The sequence below is a fragment of the Myxine glutinosa genome, chromosome 11 (assembly GCF_964187855.1).
Source record: "Myxine glutinosa chromosome 11, kmMyxGlut1.1, whole genome shotgun sequence".
In the NCBI taxonomy this organism is placed as follows: Eukaryota; Metazoa; Chordata; class Myxini; order Myxiniformes; family Myxinidae; genus Myxine; species Myxine glutinosa.
Genome location: NC_136271.1, coordinates 46,657,684 through 46,675,843, shown reverse-complemented (window position 1 = coordinate 46,675,843; position 18,160 = coordinate 46,657,684). Strand labels below are relative to the sequence as shown.

The following is an 18,160-nucleotide window of genomic DNA, read 5'->3' as shown; positions in this document are numbered from 1 at the left end:
AAGCTGATTCTGAGGGCTTCTCACTCTCTCACTGCAGGTACACGTACGTCGGTGGTCTTTGTCCTGTGTACCCCACCCTAGCCCTCTCTCGTCCACAGATCTCCCGATGTTCCTGTTCCCTACTGGTGTTGTTCTTCCCTCTCTCCTCCTCCTCTTGTCTCCAGCTCCCTTTATTATATATTATATGTGTTAGCTCGTACACGAGCCTCGACTTGGTGTACAATTTTTGTTTGCTTTTGATTCGAAAAAAAATCTTGTATTGATACTCATACATCCTAAATTCAATATTTACAAGTTTATGGCACATCCTAAATTCAATATTTACAAGTTTATGGCACATCCTAAATTCAATATTTACAAGTTTATTGCACATCCTAAATTCAATATTTACAAGTTTATGGCACATCCTAAATTCAATATTTACAAGTTTATGGCACATCCTAAATTCAATATTTACAAGTTTATGGCACATCCGAAATTCAATATTTACAAGTTTATGGCTCATCTTAAATTCAATATTTACAAGTTTATGGCACATCCTAAATTCAATATTTACAAGTTTATGGCACATCCTAAATTCAATATTTACAAGTTTATGGCACATTCTAGCAATTTTGGCGGCCATTTTGGAAAACATGGCTGCTATGTTGAATGTCGAGTTGGCTGATCCACTGGATTTAGAGAGTATTAGAGCATAACTGCCAAATTTCATGCTTGTATCATAATGCGAACGATTCACCCTAATAATGGATGTTCGGCGCCTCGCTAATCTGACCACTCGAAAGAAGAAAGGTCGGGAATCGAACCCAGTCTGCGTCAAATGTCCATGCACCATCTCGACATCAACCAGTCAGAGCATGGAAACAATGAACGTGTAGATCACAACATATTGTTCTGATTGTAGCATTCACATTTGTTGCTCTGTCAGTGTCATTACTCAGGTAAAACGAAACTCGACGACACCTCGTCCTGAAATCCCTCCCATTGACAAACGTCACGAAGCGTGCGTCACGAATCGAGGAGATTCCCTCAATCTTTCTCACCTATAAACTCCATCTCCTCGGGTTCATACCTGTCTGCTTTGACCTACTTCGGGATTCAACATTGGCACCGATTTCTTCGTAAGTTTGTGTTACACCTTTCTTCGAAATGTATTACCTGTTTGCGATGTATCAGTTGCGTTTCACCCGGAAGTATCAGTACGGTATTATATTTATAGTTTGATTGTCGTGTCTCAGCGTCGAAGGCTTTGCTTCTTCTTCTTCTCTTATTCTACCTCTTCCTCTTCTAATCCTTCTTATACTTTGCTTCTTCTTTGAGTTTGAGCCTCCCGTGAGCCGTTGAATTAACACCAGGTGGGTTGACTCAGCCTGTCATCCTTCCGAGGTCGACATAATGAGTGAGTACCAGCTTACTGGTAGCAGGGGCACTGCATCAGCGGCACAGCGGTGCTTCCACACGCTGCGTAAGAAACGACCACATTGTTCGATTCGGGTATGAAACGATGAACAAAGGCTAATTTGTCGACGTTTACCCCTTGGTTAATGGTGTTTAAGAGCCATCTTGTGATATTTCCTCCGGGTTTGAGTTTTGCTTCGAAAGAAAGTACTTGGGGACATCATGGCCACCAACTCTCAACATCTGGAATACCATTGCATGTGTGCTGGCAGTGCCCCTCTGGGAAAGACCTTCACTTTCCCTATGATATTTTTTTCTTATTTCTCTAATGTAACGTGTGATTTATATGGGAATTAAATTATGATCAAATTATAGAAGAGTGTAATTTTAAACCAACATAATTCGGGTTAAATTAGGGGACCAATATCAAGCCCAGAATGCACTATTTTGGCCCAAATCTTAAGGAAATTAGCCCCGAACACCCAGAGCTCGTCCCTCTCACCTCCTCCCTCTCACCTAGCATTCACCCACATCCTCCTCCACCCATCCTTATTAGCTCACCTGGAACGAAGTTCAGGGGAGCTTATGCGATGGTTTATCTTTACAATGTTTGTATTGAAGGAGCTGGGGCTCCCACGTCGATCGGAAGAATGGACGCGACAAAAAGCTAGAATTCATCCGAGTTGCTTTAATGAAATCAAACACTCAGGCACTCTGAAAACCCGTTTATCGGGCAGCAATATATATCGATTAACCCAGGGGGTTTGCCCAGGCCCGGCGCCAGGGGGCGTGGCCCAGCGTCCTGGCTGCGGCCTGGCAAGTTGAGGGCGAGCCTGCCCGGGATGCCCGGGCGTCCCGACCGAGGCCTGGCAAGTTGAGCGCGGGCCTGCCCGGGCGTCCTGGACGAGCCCGGCATGGTGATCGCTCCGCGTCCTTGATAGGTGCAAGGCGATTGTGAAAACCCAGCGGCAGCCGCTACACACGTCCCCCCAGAATCGACTTGCACCGGCAGGGTCAATTTGAGGGGGGTCCTGATGACCCGGCCGAAGCGACCCCTGGCGGGTCGTGGGAGGGGGTCCGGTGAGGTGGTGGGCGGTCGAGTGGGGGGCACCGTGGACGGGGGGCGGCCTCGCCGCGGCGGAAGGGCCACCCGTGGTGGGTGGTCGACGTCCACGTGCGCCGGCTTGAGGCGGTCCACTGCAATCCGGTCCGACCTGCCGCCGATGTCGATGACGAACGACTTGTCGTCCCGTCGCAGCACCCGGAAGGGCCCGTCGTACGGCGGCTGGAGTGGCCACCGATGTGCGTTGTGACGCACAAAAACATACTCCGCTGTGCGGAGTGCTGGGGGGACGTAGGACTGGGGGTCACCGTGGTGGGATGTTGGCACGGGGGCAAACCGTCGGGCGGCCTCCTGGAGGTCCGAGCGCTGGTGAGCTGAGCGTCGGGCACGAATTCGCCCGGGACGCGTAGCACCTGGCCATAGACAAGCTCGGCGGTGGATGCCTGGAGGTCCTCCTTGGGGGCCGTGCGAAGGCCCAAAAGGACCCACGGCAGCCGGTCGGCCCAACCGCCGTCTTGAAGGCCGGCCATGAGCGCGGCCTTCATGGAGCGGTGGAATCGCTCGCACAACCCGTTTGCTTGGGGGTGGTAGGCCGTAGTACGGTGGAGCTTGACCCCCAGGTTGCGGGCGACTGCGCCCCACAGCTCGGAGGTGAACTGTGGTCCGCGGTCTGACGAGATGTCCGCCGGTGCGCCGAAGCGGGCGACCCAGGTGGCGATGAAAGCCTGCGCCACGTCGGCGGTGGTGGTGGAGACGAGGGGAACGGCCTCCGGCCACCTGGTGGTCCTGTCCACCATGGTGAGCAGGTGTGTGAACCCCCGTGACGGGGGGAGGGGGCCCACCAGATCCACGTTGACGTGGTCGAAACGTCGTTCGGGCACGGTGAAAGGTGCCAGCGGGGCCTGGGTGTGTCGGTGGACCTTGGCCCGTTGGCAGGCCGTGCAGGTGCTGGTCCAATCGCGGACGTCCCGACGAAGGCCGTGCCAGACGAAACGCGCCGACACCAGCTTCTGGGAAGCTTTCCGGCCCGGGTGGGAAAGGCCGTGGAGGGAGGCGAAGATGCGGCGTTGCCAGGTGACGGGCACGATGGGGCGAGGCTGGCCTTGGGAGACGTCGCAGAGCAGGACAGTGTCCGCGCAGGGGATGTCGGCCAGGCGGAGGCCCGTGTCCGCCGCCCGGAGGGCTTGCACCGTGGTGTCGGTGGTTTGGTCCGCCGCCATAAGCGCAAAATCCACGCCCAGGTGGACCGCGTTCGCGCTGGCCCGGGAAAGACAGTCGGCCACGGCGTTGTTTTTGCCGGCGACGTGCCGGATGTCCGTGGTAAACTCCGACACGGCGGAGAGGTGGCGCTGTTGGCGGGCTGACCATGGCTCCGTGACCTTGGCCATGGCGTAAACCAACGGCTTGTGGTCGACGAACGCCGTGAAAGGTCGGCCCTCCAGGAGGTGGCGGAAATGGCGGACGGCCAGGTGTAGACCGAGGAGCTCCCGGTCAAACGTGCTGTATTTGAGCTCGTTCGGCCGGAGCTGCCGGCTGAAAAAAGCGAGTGGCTGCCAAACCCCGTTCACCCATTGCTCATGTACGGCGCCCACCGCGTAGTCGGAGGCATCCGTGGTGAGGGCGATGGGAGCGTTGAGCACCGGGTGAGCGAGCAGTGTTGCGTCGGCGAGGGCCCGCTTTGAGCGTTGGAAGGCCGCATCCATTGCTGCGGACCAGGCGATGTCGTGCTTGGCCGGCTTGCCCCGGAGGGCTTCGTAGAGGGGCCGCATGAGTTGAGCAGCGCGGGGCACGAAGCGGTGATAAAAATTCACCATTCCCAGGAATTCCTGCAGGGCCTTTATGGTGCGGGGACGCGGGAACGTGGTGATGGCCTCGACCTTGGTTGGCAGCGGCACGGCCCCGTTCTTGGTGATGTGGTGGCCCAAAAAATCAACGGCCGTCGTGCCGAAGTGGCATTTGGCCGGGTTGACGATGAGGCCGTGCTCGCTGAGGCGCCCGAACAGTGTTCGGAGGTGGAGGAGGTGCTCGGCCCGGGACGTGCTGGCGACGAGGATGTCGTCCAGGTAAACGAAAAGGAACGGCAGGTCACGCAGCACGCCGTCCATCAAGCGCTGGAACGCCTGAGCCGCGTTCTTGAGACCAAACGGCATCCGCAAGAATTCGAATAAGCCGAACGGCGTGATGACTGCCGTTTTAGGGACGTCGGCCGCCCTGACAGGTACCTGGTGATATCCCCGTATGAGATCAATTTTCGAAAAAATGACCCGTCCCGCCAGACGGGCGGAGAAGTCTTGGATATGCGGGATCGGGTACCTGTCGGGGGTGGTAGCGTCATTGAGACGGCGGTAGTCGCCACACGGGTGCCATCCACCCCCCGGCTTTGGCACGATGTGCAGTGGCGAGGCCCACGCGCTATCGGAGCGCCGCACGATGCCGAGGTGCTCCAACGCGTCGAATTCGGCCTTCGCTACGGCGAGCTTGGCTGGGTCGAGGCGGCGGGCCCTGGCGTAGACCGGCGGGCCCGTGGTTGGTATGTGGTGCTCGATCCCATGCCGTACTGCGACGGCCGAAAACGTCGGCCGCGTGAGGGCCGGGAACTCCGTGAGCAGGCGAGCAAACTCGTTCGCCGCCGGGACGGTGCATGCCAGCTCGGTCGGCGCGGAGCTGCTCAATGTGCATACCAGGGAGCTGAAGGTTTCAGCGTTGATTAAACGACGCCGTTGGACGTCCACCAGCAGTCCGTGTGCGCAGAGGAAGTCGGCGCCTAGCAGAGCCATGGGCACGTTGGCGGTTACAAACGTCCAAGCAAAGCGTTGGCCGCCGAAGCAGAGGGTGACGTTGCGCGGGCCGAAGGTGCGGATAGTCGATCCGTTGGCCGCAACCAAGGAGGGGCCGCAAACCGCGGATTGCCTGTCCTGGTCAGAGGCGGGTATGACGCTCAGTTGGGCGCCGGTGTCGCACAGGAAGCACCGTCCGGACGCTTTATCCGTGATGAACAGTAAGTTGCCCGTGTGGCCGGCGCTCATGGCTGGTAATGAACGCCGGCCCGGCCGTTTCCCGGCCTGCCGAAGGTGCACGGGGGTCGGCATGTCCGGGCCTTCTGTCCGAACCTGGCATGATAGTAACACCACGCTTGGTCAGGTGGAGGCCTCGGTCGTCGTGCTGGAGGTGGTCGGCTCGGTAGAGCGGCCGCCAATTGCGTCGGCAGTTCGGCCGTCGACCGTGCCGGGTGCTCGGGCGCCATGGGTGTTGCGTCGGACGGCGGTGGGTCCCATGTCGCCGCTGCGATGCGCTGTCCTGCGGCGGAGATCTTGTCGGCTTCTCTGGCAAGGGCCCGGGGATCTGTGATCGTCGTGCTTGCCAGGGCGAGGCGTACCGGGTTAGGCAGCTGACGGAGGAACAGCTCCCGGAACAGGAATGCCGGAGAGTGCTCGCCGAGCAGTGAAAGCATGTAATCCATTCGCTCGGAAGGGCGCGTGTCGCCGAGCTCAGGCAGTTCGAGCAGGCGCCGTGCGCGTTCCGCCGATGGGAGGGCGAAAGCATCGAGGAGCAGCTTCTTAATCGCGCCGTATTTGTCAGCGGCTGGCGGGCTTTCGAGGAGGCTCAGGGCGCGGGCCGCGGTAGCCGACCCGAGCGCAGCTACCACATGGTGGAAGCGGGTGTCGTCGGCCGTGACGCCTCGCAGGGCGAACAGGGACTCCGCCTGCGCGAACCAAACCGCCGTGTGAGCCTCCCAGAAGGTAGGCAGTTTAAGGGCGACTGCCGTGTCCATGTCGATAGGTCACCAATGAAGGAGCTGGGGCTCCCACGTCGATCGGAAGAATGGACGCGACAAAAAGCTAGAATTCATCCGAGTTGCTTTAATGAAATCAAACACTCAGGCACTCTGAAAACCCGTTTATCGGGCAGCAATATATATCGATTAACCCAGGGGTTTGGCCCAGGCCCGGCGCCAGGGGGCGTGGCCCAGCGTCCCGACCGAGGCCTGGCAAGTTGAGCGCGGGCCTGCCCGGGCGTCCTGGACGAGCCCGGCATGGTGATCGCTCCGCGTCCTTGATAGGTGCAAGGCGATTGTGAAAACCCAGCAGCAGCCGCTACAGTATGTACGGTGAGCATATTTCAGAGGGGAACGCTAAACAGGCTTTAATGTACAACTCCAACCGGTTAGACGGGATATTTTGAAGATAGAACACGTGGTATGACCTGGTCTTTTTAAACTCGAAAGGAATATATCAACTTGTATCATCCGCTTAAGCATGAATACAGTAACTTGAAGTACAGAACAATGTCATTTAAAGAGTTCACTGTTTACCTGCATATTGTAAAACGTGATCAATAATTGTTTTAATTTTTTTTACAACGTGGGCAATTTCTACACCAAGGACACATCAGGCTCATTTTTCGCTCACCTGGAACGAAGTTCAGGGGAGCTGATGCGATGGCGCGTTGTCCGTCCGTCCGTCCGTCCATCCGTCCGTCCGTCAGTCCGTCCGTCCGTCCGTAAACACTTGAAACTTCTTCCCCGAAACCGCTGATGGGATTGCGACCAAATTTGGCACAATTGATATTTGTTGTGTTGTGACTAACGTTTCTTCACGGCATTAAAAGAAATCGGGGTCTAAGGGGGTTTACCGGGGTCAAAGTGGGTCCAGGTTTGACCATCCAAAATAGGAATTTTGCTTTTTCCTCTGAAACTACACACACTATTTCAATGAAACTTTACCACAACCTTCACCACCCGTGCTGCACCAAAGTTTGTTCACGGCATTAAAAAAAATCTGCCCCTTTGTGTGTCTACAGGGGGGGTTGCCCCCCAAAATAGGTATTTGCTTTCATCTCAGAAACTACACACGCAATTTCGATGAAACTTCACCACAACCTTAATCACCCATGAAGTACCAAAGTTTGTTCAAGGCATTAGAAAAATTGGGGTCTTAGATATGGGGTTGGAGAGAGGGGGTTGGAGAGAGGGGGTTGCCCCCCAAAATAGGTATTTGCTTTCTTCTCAGAAACTACACACGCAATTTCGACGAAACTTCACCACAACCTTAATCACCAATGAAGTACCAAAGTTTGTTCAAGGCATTAGAAAAATTGGGGTCTCAGATATGGGGTTGGAGAGAGGGGGTTGCCCCCCAAAATAGGTATTTTTTTCTTTGTTTGTTTAAAGTCTTATGATTATTACTAAGTCTTATGATTATGTTGGTATGATTCTACATGCTGCCCTGTCTTCTAGCAACCATTGAAATTGGTTTAAAATACCCTTAGTCGGTGCAGTATACTGTTTATTCTACCAGGTGAGCACCACGGGTATTGCCCCTATCTTTTTATGCCTCCGCTGACAAAGTCGCCGGAGGCATTATGCTTTCGGGCTGTCCATCTGTCCATCCATGTAATAGGTTTTCATTACGGCGATAACTTGAGAACGGCTGAAAGGATCTTAGTCAAACTTATGTATAATGAGGTACACATGAACTCATTAGATTTTTGGGTCACGAGGTCAAAGGCCAAAAGTCAGAGGTCATGTTAGGTAAAAATCTTGTTACTGCGCTAACTTGTGAACCACTAATGAGATTCTGACCAATGTTGGTACAAGTATGTATTATGATGCAAAGATGAACTGATTTGATTTTGCGGTCAAGAGGTCAAAGGTCAGAGGTCATGCTCAGCAAAAAAATTATGTTCGCATGCCAACTCATGAACCAGTGATGGGATTTTGAACAAACTTGGTATAAGTATTTTTGCGGTTTTGCCATAAAGGCAAATCCCCTATAGTTAATTGCACGACAACAGGTAGCCTGCAGTAGTTAGTTATTTCTTATTGAATGTAAAGATTAGCCCTTTCCCATTGTGTAATAATATAGACCAAATATGAGTTGAGAGTTAGGCAGGATTTCAAACATTCGTGTGATCAAAGGAGGACATTTTGATGAGCAGGAGGGCGTGGCCAGAAGCAAAGGCCCACGTGACCAAGGACAGGTCAGGACACTGCACCAGCAAGCAACCAATGGGCTGTGAAACCTCCCCAAATGAAAGGGGGAAGGAAAACTGAAACCTTCCTGGGAGAAGGAAGGATTGAAGGCCAGCATGCGACCAACCTCAGCCAATGGGAGGCTGTGGAACATTTTGGAGGTGTGGGCGGGTCTGATAAACCCCCGTCCAGCGCATTTTCATTCTCTTGCTTTTGGGATTTTGCTGCGCCACGAGATCTCTCTTGCTTTTTGCGTCGACGCCCGACACCCATCGCTCTTCGCCGATCTCTGGACTCTTCCTCTTGCTTTGTGCTTTTGCCCGGATTCTCTTGCCTTTGTCCTTCATCGACGACCACAGTGCTCTTGCTTTGTGCTTTGTGATGTCTCGCTCTGATCCGGTGGACCTGCAAGCGTTGGCCCCTCCCGCGACCCATCTTGAAGCTGGTGTCCCACCTGCGCTGAATCTAGCCCAACCTGCGCTGAAGTTCATCAACCTGCGCTGAAGTTCATCAACCTGCGCTGAAGTTCATCAACCTGCGCTGAAGTTCATCTACCTGTGCGGAAGTTCGTCGTCCAGATACCTCGTCCAGGCTGCACGTCCAGATCGAGGATTGAACTGCACGCAGCGCACAGCCGCGGCCACCTGTGAGTCAATCCCAGCACGTACATCGGTACCAATAACCAGCATATTATTCCCTGTGTGAGTGTGAGAGTGTGAAGGCGCCAGTGGGGTTATAATTAGGTAAGGAATTAATAAGGTGCATCTTCGTCTCTGTTTCTCTGTGCCTTCAAAATAAAAGGCTGTACATTTGGTTATTACTTTCAAACCTGTTCGGGTACGTCTTTTCTCCATTGGCCTAGCATCACCCGAGACCGAATTTGGCTTGAATCAGGTCCGTAAATCACGTGAGGCAACGCCGCTTTCCACACCGTGCAAATCCACTCGGCACCCCATAAGGTGTGTGAAAGCGAGGGTTCGATCCCCGGTTTCTTCGGTCACGTGTCTTGAAGGTATTTGGGATCAATTGACCAGCAAACTCTTCGGCGCGTGGCTGGGAGGTTGGCGATCGGAATTGTTTAGCAATCCGTCAATCACGAGTTTAGTCGCTCGCGGTCGGCGGCCTCGGTGGAACCGGAGTTCGAAAGGAAACGGGGCATAAACCCCCCCACAGTACGTCGACGAACCCGGCATCCGCAACAGTATTGTTACGTTTATGTGGGGTAGGCAATGCAATACCCTAGTCCAGGTAGAATTGTATAGTATAGTGTGCACTGAATGTCACGATGAAGAAGAACCCCAATGTACCTTAAGTAGGGAATCCGTTAGACTGGATGTCGCGTCATTGTATAATTTTCCCCATGACGAGGGTTGGGGTTATGTTAATTAGTAAGGGATTAATGGTAAATTCCCTGTATGTAAATCGCCTCTGTACTTTTCCCCTTGCTCCTTATGACACACACCACACCCGCTATGCACTTCACACCTAAAATAAACTCCAAATAAAAGTAGCCGGAACAGGACATTGAGCACCACCAATGATACCACAGAACACCATCACAAAAGCAGGGGTGGGCCACTCCCTGAAGAGCAGTGATTGGTTAGGGTACCATAGAGCGATGAGATGGGACTCACTGATAGGAGCATGGCGCCACATCGTCGGATGACGTAAGAGCCCATGGTACAAAAGACTTGGGTCCCGACATTTTCCCTCTCTCTGGGCTGGCCTCCATTACGAGCAGTTGTATATCCCTCTCGCTTCCTGGTGTTCATGGAAGGCAGACACATTCGCGCATTTTGTCTTCGTGGTCCCTGGCTTTCATCGGTTCGAGCGACCGTATTGTCCTTTCCTTGGCTCGTCGGTGCTGGCTGTGCATCGTCTGGGTGCACTGAGAGACGTGGATGCTGTGTGAAGTGGACGACGAGGACGGGCGCGGCCTGCTCGCTTCGTGCTCGGCGGTTGGAGGAGTGAACTGCGTGCCAAGGCCTGGTTCCCGCGCACGGACTTTGCGCCAACCAGTGTGCTTTCCCGCGCACGGACGTGGGGGCATGTGACAATCCGGAACGATCAAGGGGACCAGAGCTAAGTACACACAAACACGCATTATTTTCCAGTTATTTTTCCCCTTGTGTTGTATACGAGTCTGTATGGAGGGTCCCTCGCTTAGGAATTTTAGTTTACCGTGCATTCTTTTGTTACCGGCATTTCTTTCAATAAATACGGTATTTTTGCATTATAATTCCGTGTCAGTTTGATTTGATTACCAGGGTCGAAGATGTCCAGTGGGATCCGTACAGGTAAGAGCTTCGCTGCCCTCATCCCCCGTGCATATTCACACTGCCATTGGAATTAACGCCTCGGAGTTTAAGCTCATTTGGCTATCCGTCCCTAGGGGTGTTCACCCCGGGAACACGACACAGTAAAAAAAATTATGTTCCCACGCCAACTCATGAACGAACCGTGATGGGATTTTGAACAAACTTGGTATAAGTATATATGATGCAAAGATGAACTGATTAGATTTTGGAGTCAAAGGTCAGAGGTCATGTTAAGTAAAATTTATGTTGTCATGCCAACTTGTCAACAAGTGATCGGATATTGAACAAATTTGGTATAAGTATATATGATGCAAAGATGAACTGACTGGATTATGGCATCAAGAGGTCAAAGGTCAGAGGTCATGTCAGGTAAAAATGTGATAACTTGAGAACAGCTGAAGGGATTTAAATCAGACTTGGTACAGGTATGTATAATGATGTAAACATGAACTGATTAAATTTTGGGGTCAAGAGGTCAAAGGTCAGAGGTCATGTTAAGTAAAAATTATGTTGCCGCATCAACTTGTGAACCAGTGATGGGATTTTGACCAAACTTTGTATAAGTATATATTATGATGCAAGGATGAACTGATTATATTTTGGCATCAAAGGTGAGGAGTGACACGATTTTGTGATTTTGGTGAGGTCAGAGGTCATGTCAGGTAAAAATGTGATACTTTAGAACAGCTGAATGGATTTAAATCAAACTCGGTGCAAGTAGGTATAATGATGTAATAATGTGGGCGGTAGCATATCGGTCGATGTCGTGACGTCAAAGAGTGTCGTTGTAGTTCAAAAATAAAATGGAGACTGGAAATGCACATTTTTATGGTTCACGGAGGAAAGCCTGGAGTGTTTAGTCTTGGTGTCCTGTTTTTGGGGAAAAATACGTTTGTTTTCATTATGAGGCAGAATTCCAAGTGCTAGCAATTGACTAATTTTACGAGCAATGTCATCGCAGCCCTCGAGTGAAGGGCAGTATTATCTGAAGTTTATAAATATATAAAACATTTGGAGATCTGACCCTCAATAACCAAGATTCCCTACCCTGAATGTAGGGATCATAGTGATGCTGAATTAGTTAGCTAATACAGTCCTATTTCTTCACAATGGAATTTTCCCTGCCAAGCTGTTAGCTTCACCAGCAAAATCTTGGTCAGTTTACAGAGTGCTGCTCCAACCAGAGACGATCAAGTCCTATAGCTGTAGTCATCACAAATTTATGTAAATACACTAATCCTTATTGAAGACATGCGATTCACAAAAGTAAGTATTTAATTTTTATCTTGGTTGTTAAATTAAAGAACCTAACTGAGAAAATTACCTTATTAGTTCAATGTAAAATTACCACCCCTCTCTATCTTCCCCACCCCTCTCTGTTTCTCTCTCACAACACCCCCTTCTCTCTCTCCCCGACCCCCCCTTCTCTTTCCCCCACCCCTCTCTCTCCCCCCCCCCACCCATCTCTGTTTCTCTCCCCCAGCACCCCCCCCCTCTCTCTCTTTCTCCCCCCAGCACCCCTCTCGGTCTCTCCCCCACCCCCTTCTTTCTCCCCCACCTCTCTCTGTCTTCCCCACTGGCAGACTACATCAATAAATTGATGCAATGGCAGGCTACAAATATGAACTTTCATCCAAGAGGGTGAAAATGCCAAGTTGTGTCTGTCATGAGTCTCAGCCTTTGTAAATTCATTTTTATACTTTATAATAAATTATCATTCATTTTTTTTGTTTTCTACGCTTGGAGTCTCCTGAATGTATATCAAGGTTAAAATACTGTCGTGTAATTCCCCTCGGTGAAGACTGGGAAATCATGGATGGAAACGAGCGTTAATGAAGGCGTTATTCAATAGCGGATTTCACTATATATGCGCGGGAGGAAGAGAGATGAAGAAGAAGCGGGAAGCTTTTACCTGACACGATCTCGCCGGGCAGGCTTCAAAACTTGCAGGAAATAAACTCAAACAAGACGGAATTAGAATGTACAAAAATAATAGATTTATTTAACGGAACCTGAGAACAAGAACGAGACGGTAAATTAAATCTTCTAAATAGAGCGCTCCCACACCAGACGTCTAAAACACGGACGAAGGAAGAATAAATGAAAAGAAAGGGGTCATGTGTGGTGTGTGGGCTTATCTCAACTGGCTGAGTGTCAGGGATCGTCAGGCTGCAAGCGCAGTCCAGACGCAGCTCCAGTGTTGGCGGGAGGAAGGCCTCAACGCGCCCTTGTTCACGCGCTGCTAGGCCCGCGTACTCTGCAACGGCAAGCCTCGCATCCCTGCGCGATCGCTCGCAAGGTCCTGCACGTGAACGCAGGGAAAGCAGATCGTCAGCGCTCCACTGTCTCTCCAGGGTCAAGAACGCAAGGGAAAGCAGTCCAAACGGGAGGGAACCAGAACAAGAAGGGATCCAATGCAAGAAGGGTAAGAAGGGAGAGAAGGGAGAGAAGGGAGAGAAGGGAGAGAAGGGAGAGAAGGGAGAGAAGGGAGAGAAGGGAGAGAAAATGTCAGTCTCCTCGAACCTTTAACGTCAGCTCGTGACGTCACCGGCGCGTCTCCTCCAATCAGCGCATCGCTTCTTGCTCGCCCCTCACATCCTCCAATCCGAGGGAAGCTTCTTGCCCCTCCCCTGGCCAATCACCAGTCCTTCCTTACTCTGCCAATCGGCGGCCTTTGTCCTGCCTCGTGTCTTCCTTCCACCAATCAGTGGCCAACTTCTTGCCTTTACATTGACCAATCACGAGCTTCATCCTGCCTCGTCTCCCTATTGGTGGTGTCTTGTCCAATGGTGTGATCTCCCCATCAAACCCTTAGACCAATCCTTCATGAGGTGGGCGTGGCCTCAGCCTGCCTGAGCAATGTGTGTCTGCCAAGTCGAGGTTGTCAGCCCAAATGCATCATCTGGGTTCTGGTTAGTTTTATTGTTGGAGGGATTTAATTAGTGTGTGCACTAATGGGCCTAACTACTCTACGTGTCTGTGTGCGTTGCCATACGGGACAATGGATAGATCACAAGTCTCACACACAGGGGAATTAGCATAATCCTTACTCTATTTAACACAAGGCCATCCTTGTATGACCACAAATATACACTTAATCCGACATCCGGGCTAGACAAGCCCCTGCTTATGTACATCGAGATGGTTCTTCTTCTTCACGACAGTCGGAGCATGATACCTATACAGATCTACCTGATCTATATATCACTACCCCAAAATTCATAATACTTTCCCTGAAAGAATTCGGAAACAGGTATTTTGAAATGAAAAATTTATCAGACATGTCATGAGAGTCACAATGGAATGAATGGCCCAGGTAAATAAATCAATACCTTTCGGTCTTAAATAAACAAGGGTGTGTCGTTACCTCGGCCGTTTCCTGCTTCAGGTTATCGGTTCAATCAGCACTACCTACATTTGATGGGAGTGCAGGGGATATCTGTACAAGTTACAAGCTAGGCAGGTCGATTTTTGTACGTGATTTTGATTTTGTACGTGAAACGTATTGATGTTGGATGTACAATGTACACAAATGGATTTTGTTTTACAAAACCTGGTTCATGATTTTTCGGTATTAGATTAACCGACTCGTCTTTTATGCATCGTCTTTTGTCTGGATCTTACTATTCAGTGGCTGAAAAATTGTATCGAAGATGTGAATTCCAGTCATCATCCACTGGAAGCTGCTTAAACAGATCTTAAAGGGTCGAAGTGAAAACAGTTTAGATTCCAAAGTTGTAGGCGACAGTCATTGTTGGAATACCAGCCTGGACCAGATCGTAGCTGGAAGCGAGTACCTCCAGAGCATCACCGATGACCGTTCAAACCATTTTGAAGACATGGCTAGAATAGCTGTTACATTAAGGGATGCTCCCTTTTCCGGTTGGAAAAGGGAGCATCCCTTAATGATGGTCCAATAGTGTCATCTGATTGACTGAGTGTCAAATGACTCGTTGTCCAATAGTGTCACCGACTGTACATTACTACCTTTTTTCAGAAACACCGAGATGAGTGTGTGAAGAAGTGACGTCGTGGTTTGGAGGAATGCCTGTGATCAAGTAAGGGAGAGTTCCACCCTTCTGGACACACAGGTATAAGAAGCATATGTGGATACCTGGGGTGTGTGCAACCATGAAACGGTGCTTTTAACTTATTGTTGAGCTAAAACAAGCTTGTATAAAACTGGTGTAATTATAAACTTTTACCAAACTTGTATGAAATGATCCTTGCATTCCTCCTAAGTTGTGGTACTTGGTACTACTTTGCCAATATATCATTTTGTCCATCCTCTTTCTTCTTCCATATTGACTTTTTTGTCTTCTCTTTCATGTTAAAAAAAAAACTTTTTAAGAAGTTCAAAAGTTCTAAAAATTTTATGCACCATTATATAAAAAAACATTTATACAATTTTGTTATTTTACAGACTGCTCTGAAGGATTGTAAATATGACAACAAAGGATACCATTTCCTTTCTGAGACCTCAGCAAACCTCGAGTCCAGGAGGTCAAGAGGATGGTGAAGAAACACATCTCTTGTCAGACGATTATGACGAGGACCAGCTACAGGGAGGTCGTTTGAACCTTATGGATGGTGATGAAGTTGCAGATGAGAAACCAAAAGGAACACCCAAGGAAGTGTTTGAACGATGGGAAAAATGCAGGAAGAGCGTAATCGGCGAGATCCGCAAAATGGCCGAGCAACTGCAGGAAACGGAGAAAAATGTCAATATCGCAAAGGTAACTGGAAGCTCAGTTGGTGTAATTGGAGGCATAATGTCCATCGTTGGCCTGGCCCTCATTCCAGTTACCTTTGGAGTTTCCATCGGGCTTACCATCGCAGGAGCAGCAACAGGGGTAGCGGGTGGATTGACTGCCGGAGGGGCATCCATTGTGCAGACTGTCCAGGAACATTTAAAGAAGAAGGAGGTGATGGAAATGATGGACGAAGATGCACAAAATGGAACGCTTCTTATCGAAATGCTGGATGAATTTCAATCACCGGTCGTTAAGCTTGATGCTAAAGAGCACACCGTCAACATTACCCAAGCCTCCTTGTCTCCTACTGCAGCTGCAGGACACGTCGCCAAGGATGCGCTGTATTTCGGTGCTATCAGTGGTGAAATAAGCACCAGCGTGACCAAAGGGGCTGCCAGTGTCGCGCTGAGAACGGGGCTTCGGACGGCCGGAATCGCATTTTCTGGCGTCCTCATGGTGGTGGACATCGGTGTGCTGATCAAGACCTCGCTCGACATGTACAACGGAAACCCCTCTGTAGCTGCAAATAACTTGGAGAAAATGGCTACAGATTTGGAGGCAAACATTCCCGAGGTTCAGAAGGTTTATCAGAAGTACTTTCCTCCTAAACACAGTGAAGAAAATGATGATTATTCCAAGAAAGATCCTTATTTCGAATTATTTTAAATCTCACTCATTTGAAGGATCTTCTTTTTTTTTTGCATGTTTTTCAATTGTAATAGCTGGAGGAACAATTGTAACAGCAAGAGGAGCTCAAACTCACTGTCGATAGCAAAATTTCAGTCCTTATGAAGGATGAGGAGTCGGTGCCTTAGGAAAGACGAGGAGTAGGTGTAGGCGTTGTTCGGCCCCGTGTGATGTTGAGGGGTCAGGTCCACCTGTGCCTTTCCTCTTTATCATCTCCTACTCTCCATAGTGATCTCATTGTGCATCCCAGCTAAGGAGACCGACTTGGTGGGGGCAATAACTTCAGCATCATTTAGAAGGTACAATGAACTATGGTGTCTCTGATTTTGAAATATCTTCACCTGGTAATGCTGAGTTTCACTTCTGTATTTTCCTTTCTTTTGATCCGCTTTTCTTCTCTCTGCTCTTGTTTGCTGTTTGAAAACTGATGATTTATTCACTTGTGTTTTACATTGTGCCATTTGCGTTTTTCTTGTTTATGGATTTCTAGTTATTATGCACATCTCTGAATGTTGTATGTTGCTTTTGCCTGATAATTGCATGTTTGTGTTCGTTTTGCACAATTAAGCTCTTCAAGGAGTGTCTTCTTTCCTGAAAATAAAAATAAATATTCCTACCTGTTCATCACGAACTAACCCATGATGCTTACCCAATGATGACCTATACAATTATGGTAATGCCCAAAACACAGAGACGATGACATGCTGCGGATAAATGTTAGTCTAAAAGGAAGAGATGAGGTGTGAATGAATATCCCATTGGATTGTCCCTTTGAATCATAAGTTTTTTTCTTCTTCCAAAGCAGAACCAGGTGTGAATCAAGTTGAATTATTGATTGACCACTATCTGAGCGCCAAATACAACCCCTGCAATGAGGTTGAAGCACAAGGCCCGTTAAACTCGCATCGCAGACAGGTTGATGACTTCTCCGTTTTTACTGCTCCTGCTTGTGTCTACCTCCCGATCTGCTTTCCCCATCGCTCCGATCCTTCCCGGCTCCTCCAGGATGTACGCGTTCTTCCAGGAACCATCTCCCAACTATACTTCCAAACTTCAGGCTGATTGGACACCCCAACCCTTTCATTCTTCACTTCTTCCATCTTTGAAACCACCTTCCAGAGTCAGTCCTTGTGCTCAATACAAAAGAAGACTTCACTCTTTCATGAAAACGATCTTGTATATAAAACAAAGTGCTGAAAACCAAAACACACTCTTGCATTACAGCAGTTTCTTTTAGCTGCCATTGAAGTGCCAAGCGCAAGACAAAGTTGGCACATGCTTGGCATGTTAAAACTGTCTGCCATTACACTCGCCCTTGTACGGTTTCACAATACCGCAAGAGGAGAATGGCGGATGAGGTAGAAAACACAGCGAATACACTACTACTGAAAGCACAATAGGCCATTCGTGTTTTTATTCCCAGAGCCACAAGAGTGGAGAGCCAAAGAGTGAGAGGAAGGGGTGAGAGTTCAAATAAGATGTGGGTGGTGCTTTTTGCCTCGTTATGTCACGGCATCATCGTCGGTTAACTCATAAAAGGTCAAAATAGATCCTTTGTGCCAATGTAAAAATAAAAAAAATACATCGTGTTATTACAAGGGGACTAATATTACAAGAACCTTTAAGTGAATGAAGAGCAAAATGGATCTCGAGTCAGAGTCCAAGGGAAGTTGCCTCATATTTTGAGTTGGTCAATTTTTTTTAATGTCCTGTAGATAATGATTATATATTGGGCTCTCGGCCTGAGCCAAACGGCGTATATGAGTGGTGGGGATCAAATCCATGTGGTGTGCCATTGGAGCGGCTGAAAAAAACAAAAATCACATCACAATGAAGAAATTTTCAACTTTTCTCGCGCATCGTCTTCTTCCGAAAAAAAAAACTTCAATCAGACTTGTTTGTGTGACGCATACAAACTTTGTGTTCACAAGGATAAAATCATCTGGGTTCTATAGTTCGAATTGATTTA

The 18,160-nt window shown here is 49.4% G+C and overlaps 1 protein-coding gene across 2 annotated transcripts; it reads left to right on the top strand.

Moving 5' to 3' along the window:
* The first annotated feature begins 926 nt into the window (after positions 1 to 926).
* LOC137436642 (apolipoprotein L4-like) lies at positions 927 to 16,813 on the top strand. Of its 2 annotated transcripts, none has more exons than XM_068130603.2 (3): positions 927 to 1,121; positions 14,748 to 14,841; positions 15,174 to 16,813. In XM_068130603.2, exon 3 carries the CDS (start codon positions 15,196 to 15,198, stop codon positions 16,168 to 16,170), a length of 975 nt encoding a protein of 324 aa, XP_067986704.2. In that variant the 5' UTR covers positions 927 to 1,121; positions 14,748 to 14,841; positions 15,174 to 15,195; the 3' UTR covers positions 16,171 to 16,813. The 2 variants fall into 2 exon arrangements, with proteins under 2 accessions (XP_067986704.2, XP_067986706.2); XM_068130605.2 differs by lacking the exon at positions 927 to 1,121 and adding an exon at positions 1,199 to 1,399.
* The last annotated feature ends 1,347 nt before the right edge of the window (positions 16,814 to 18,160 follow it).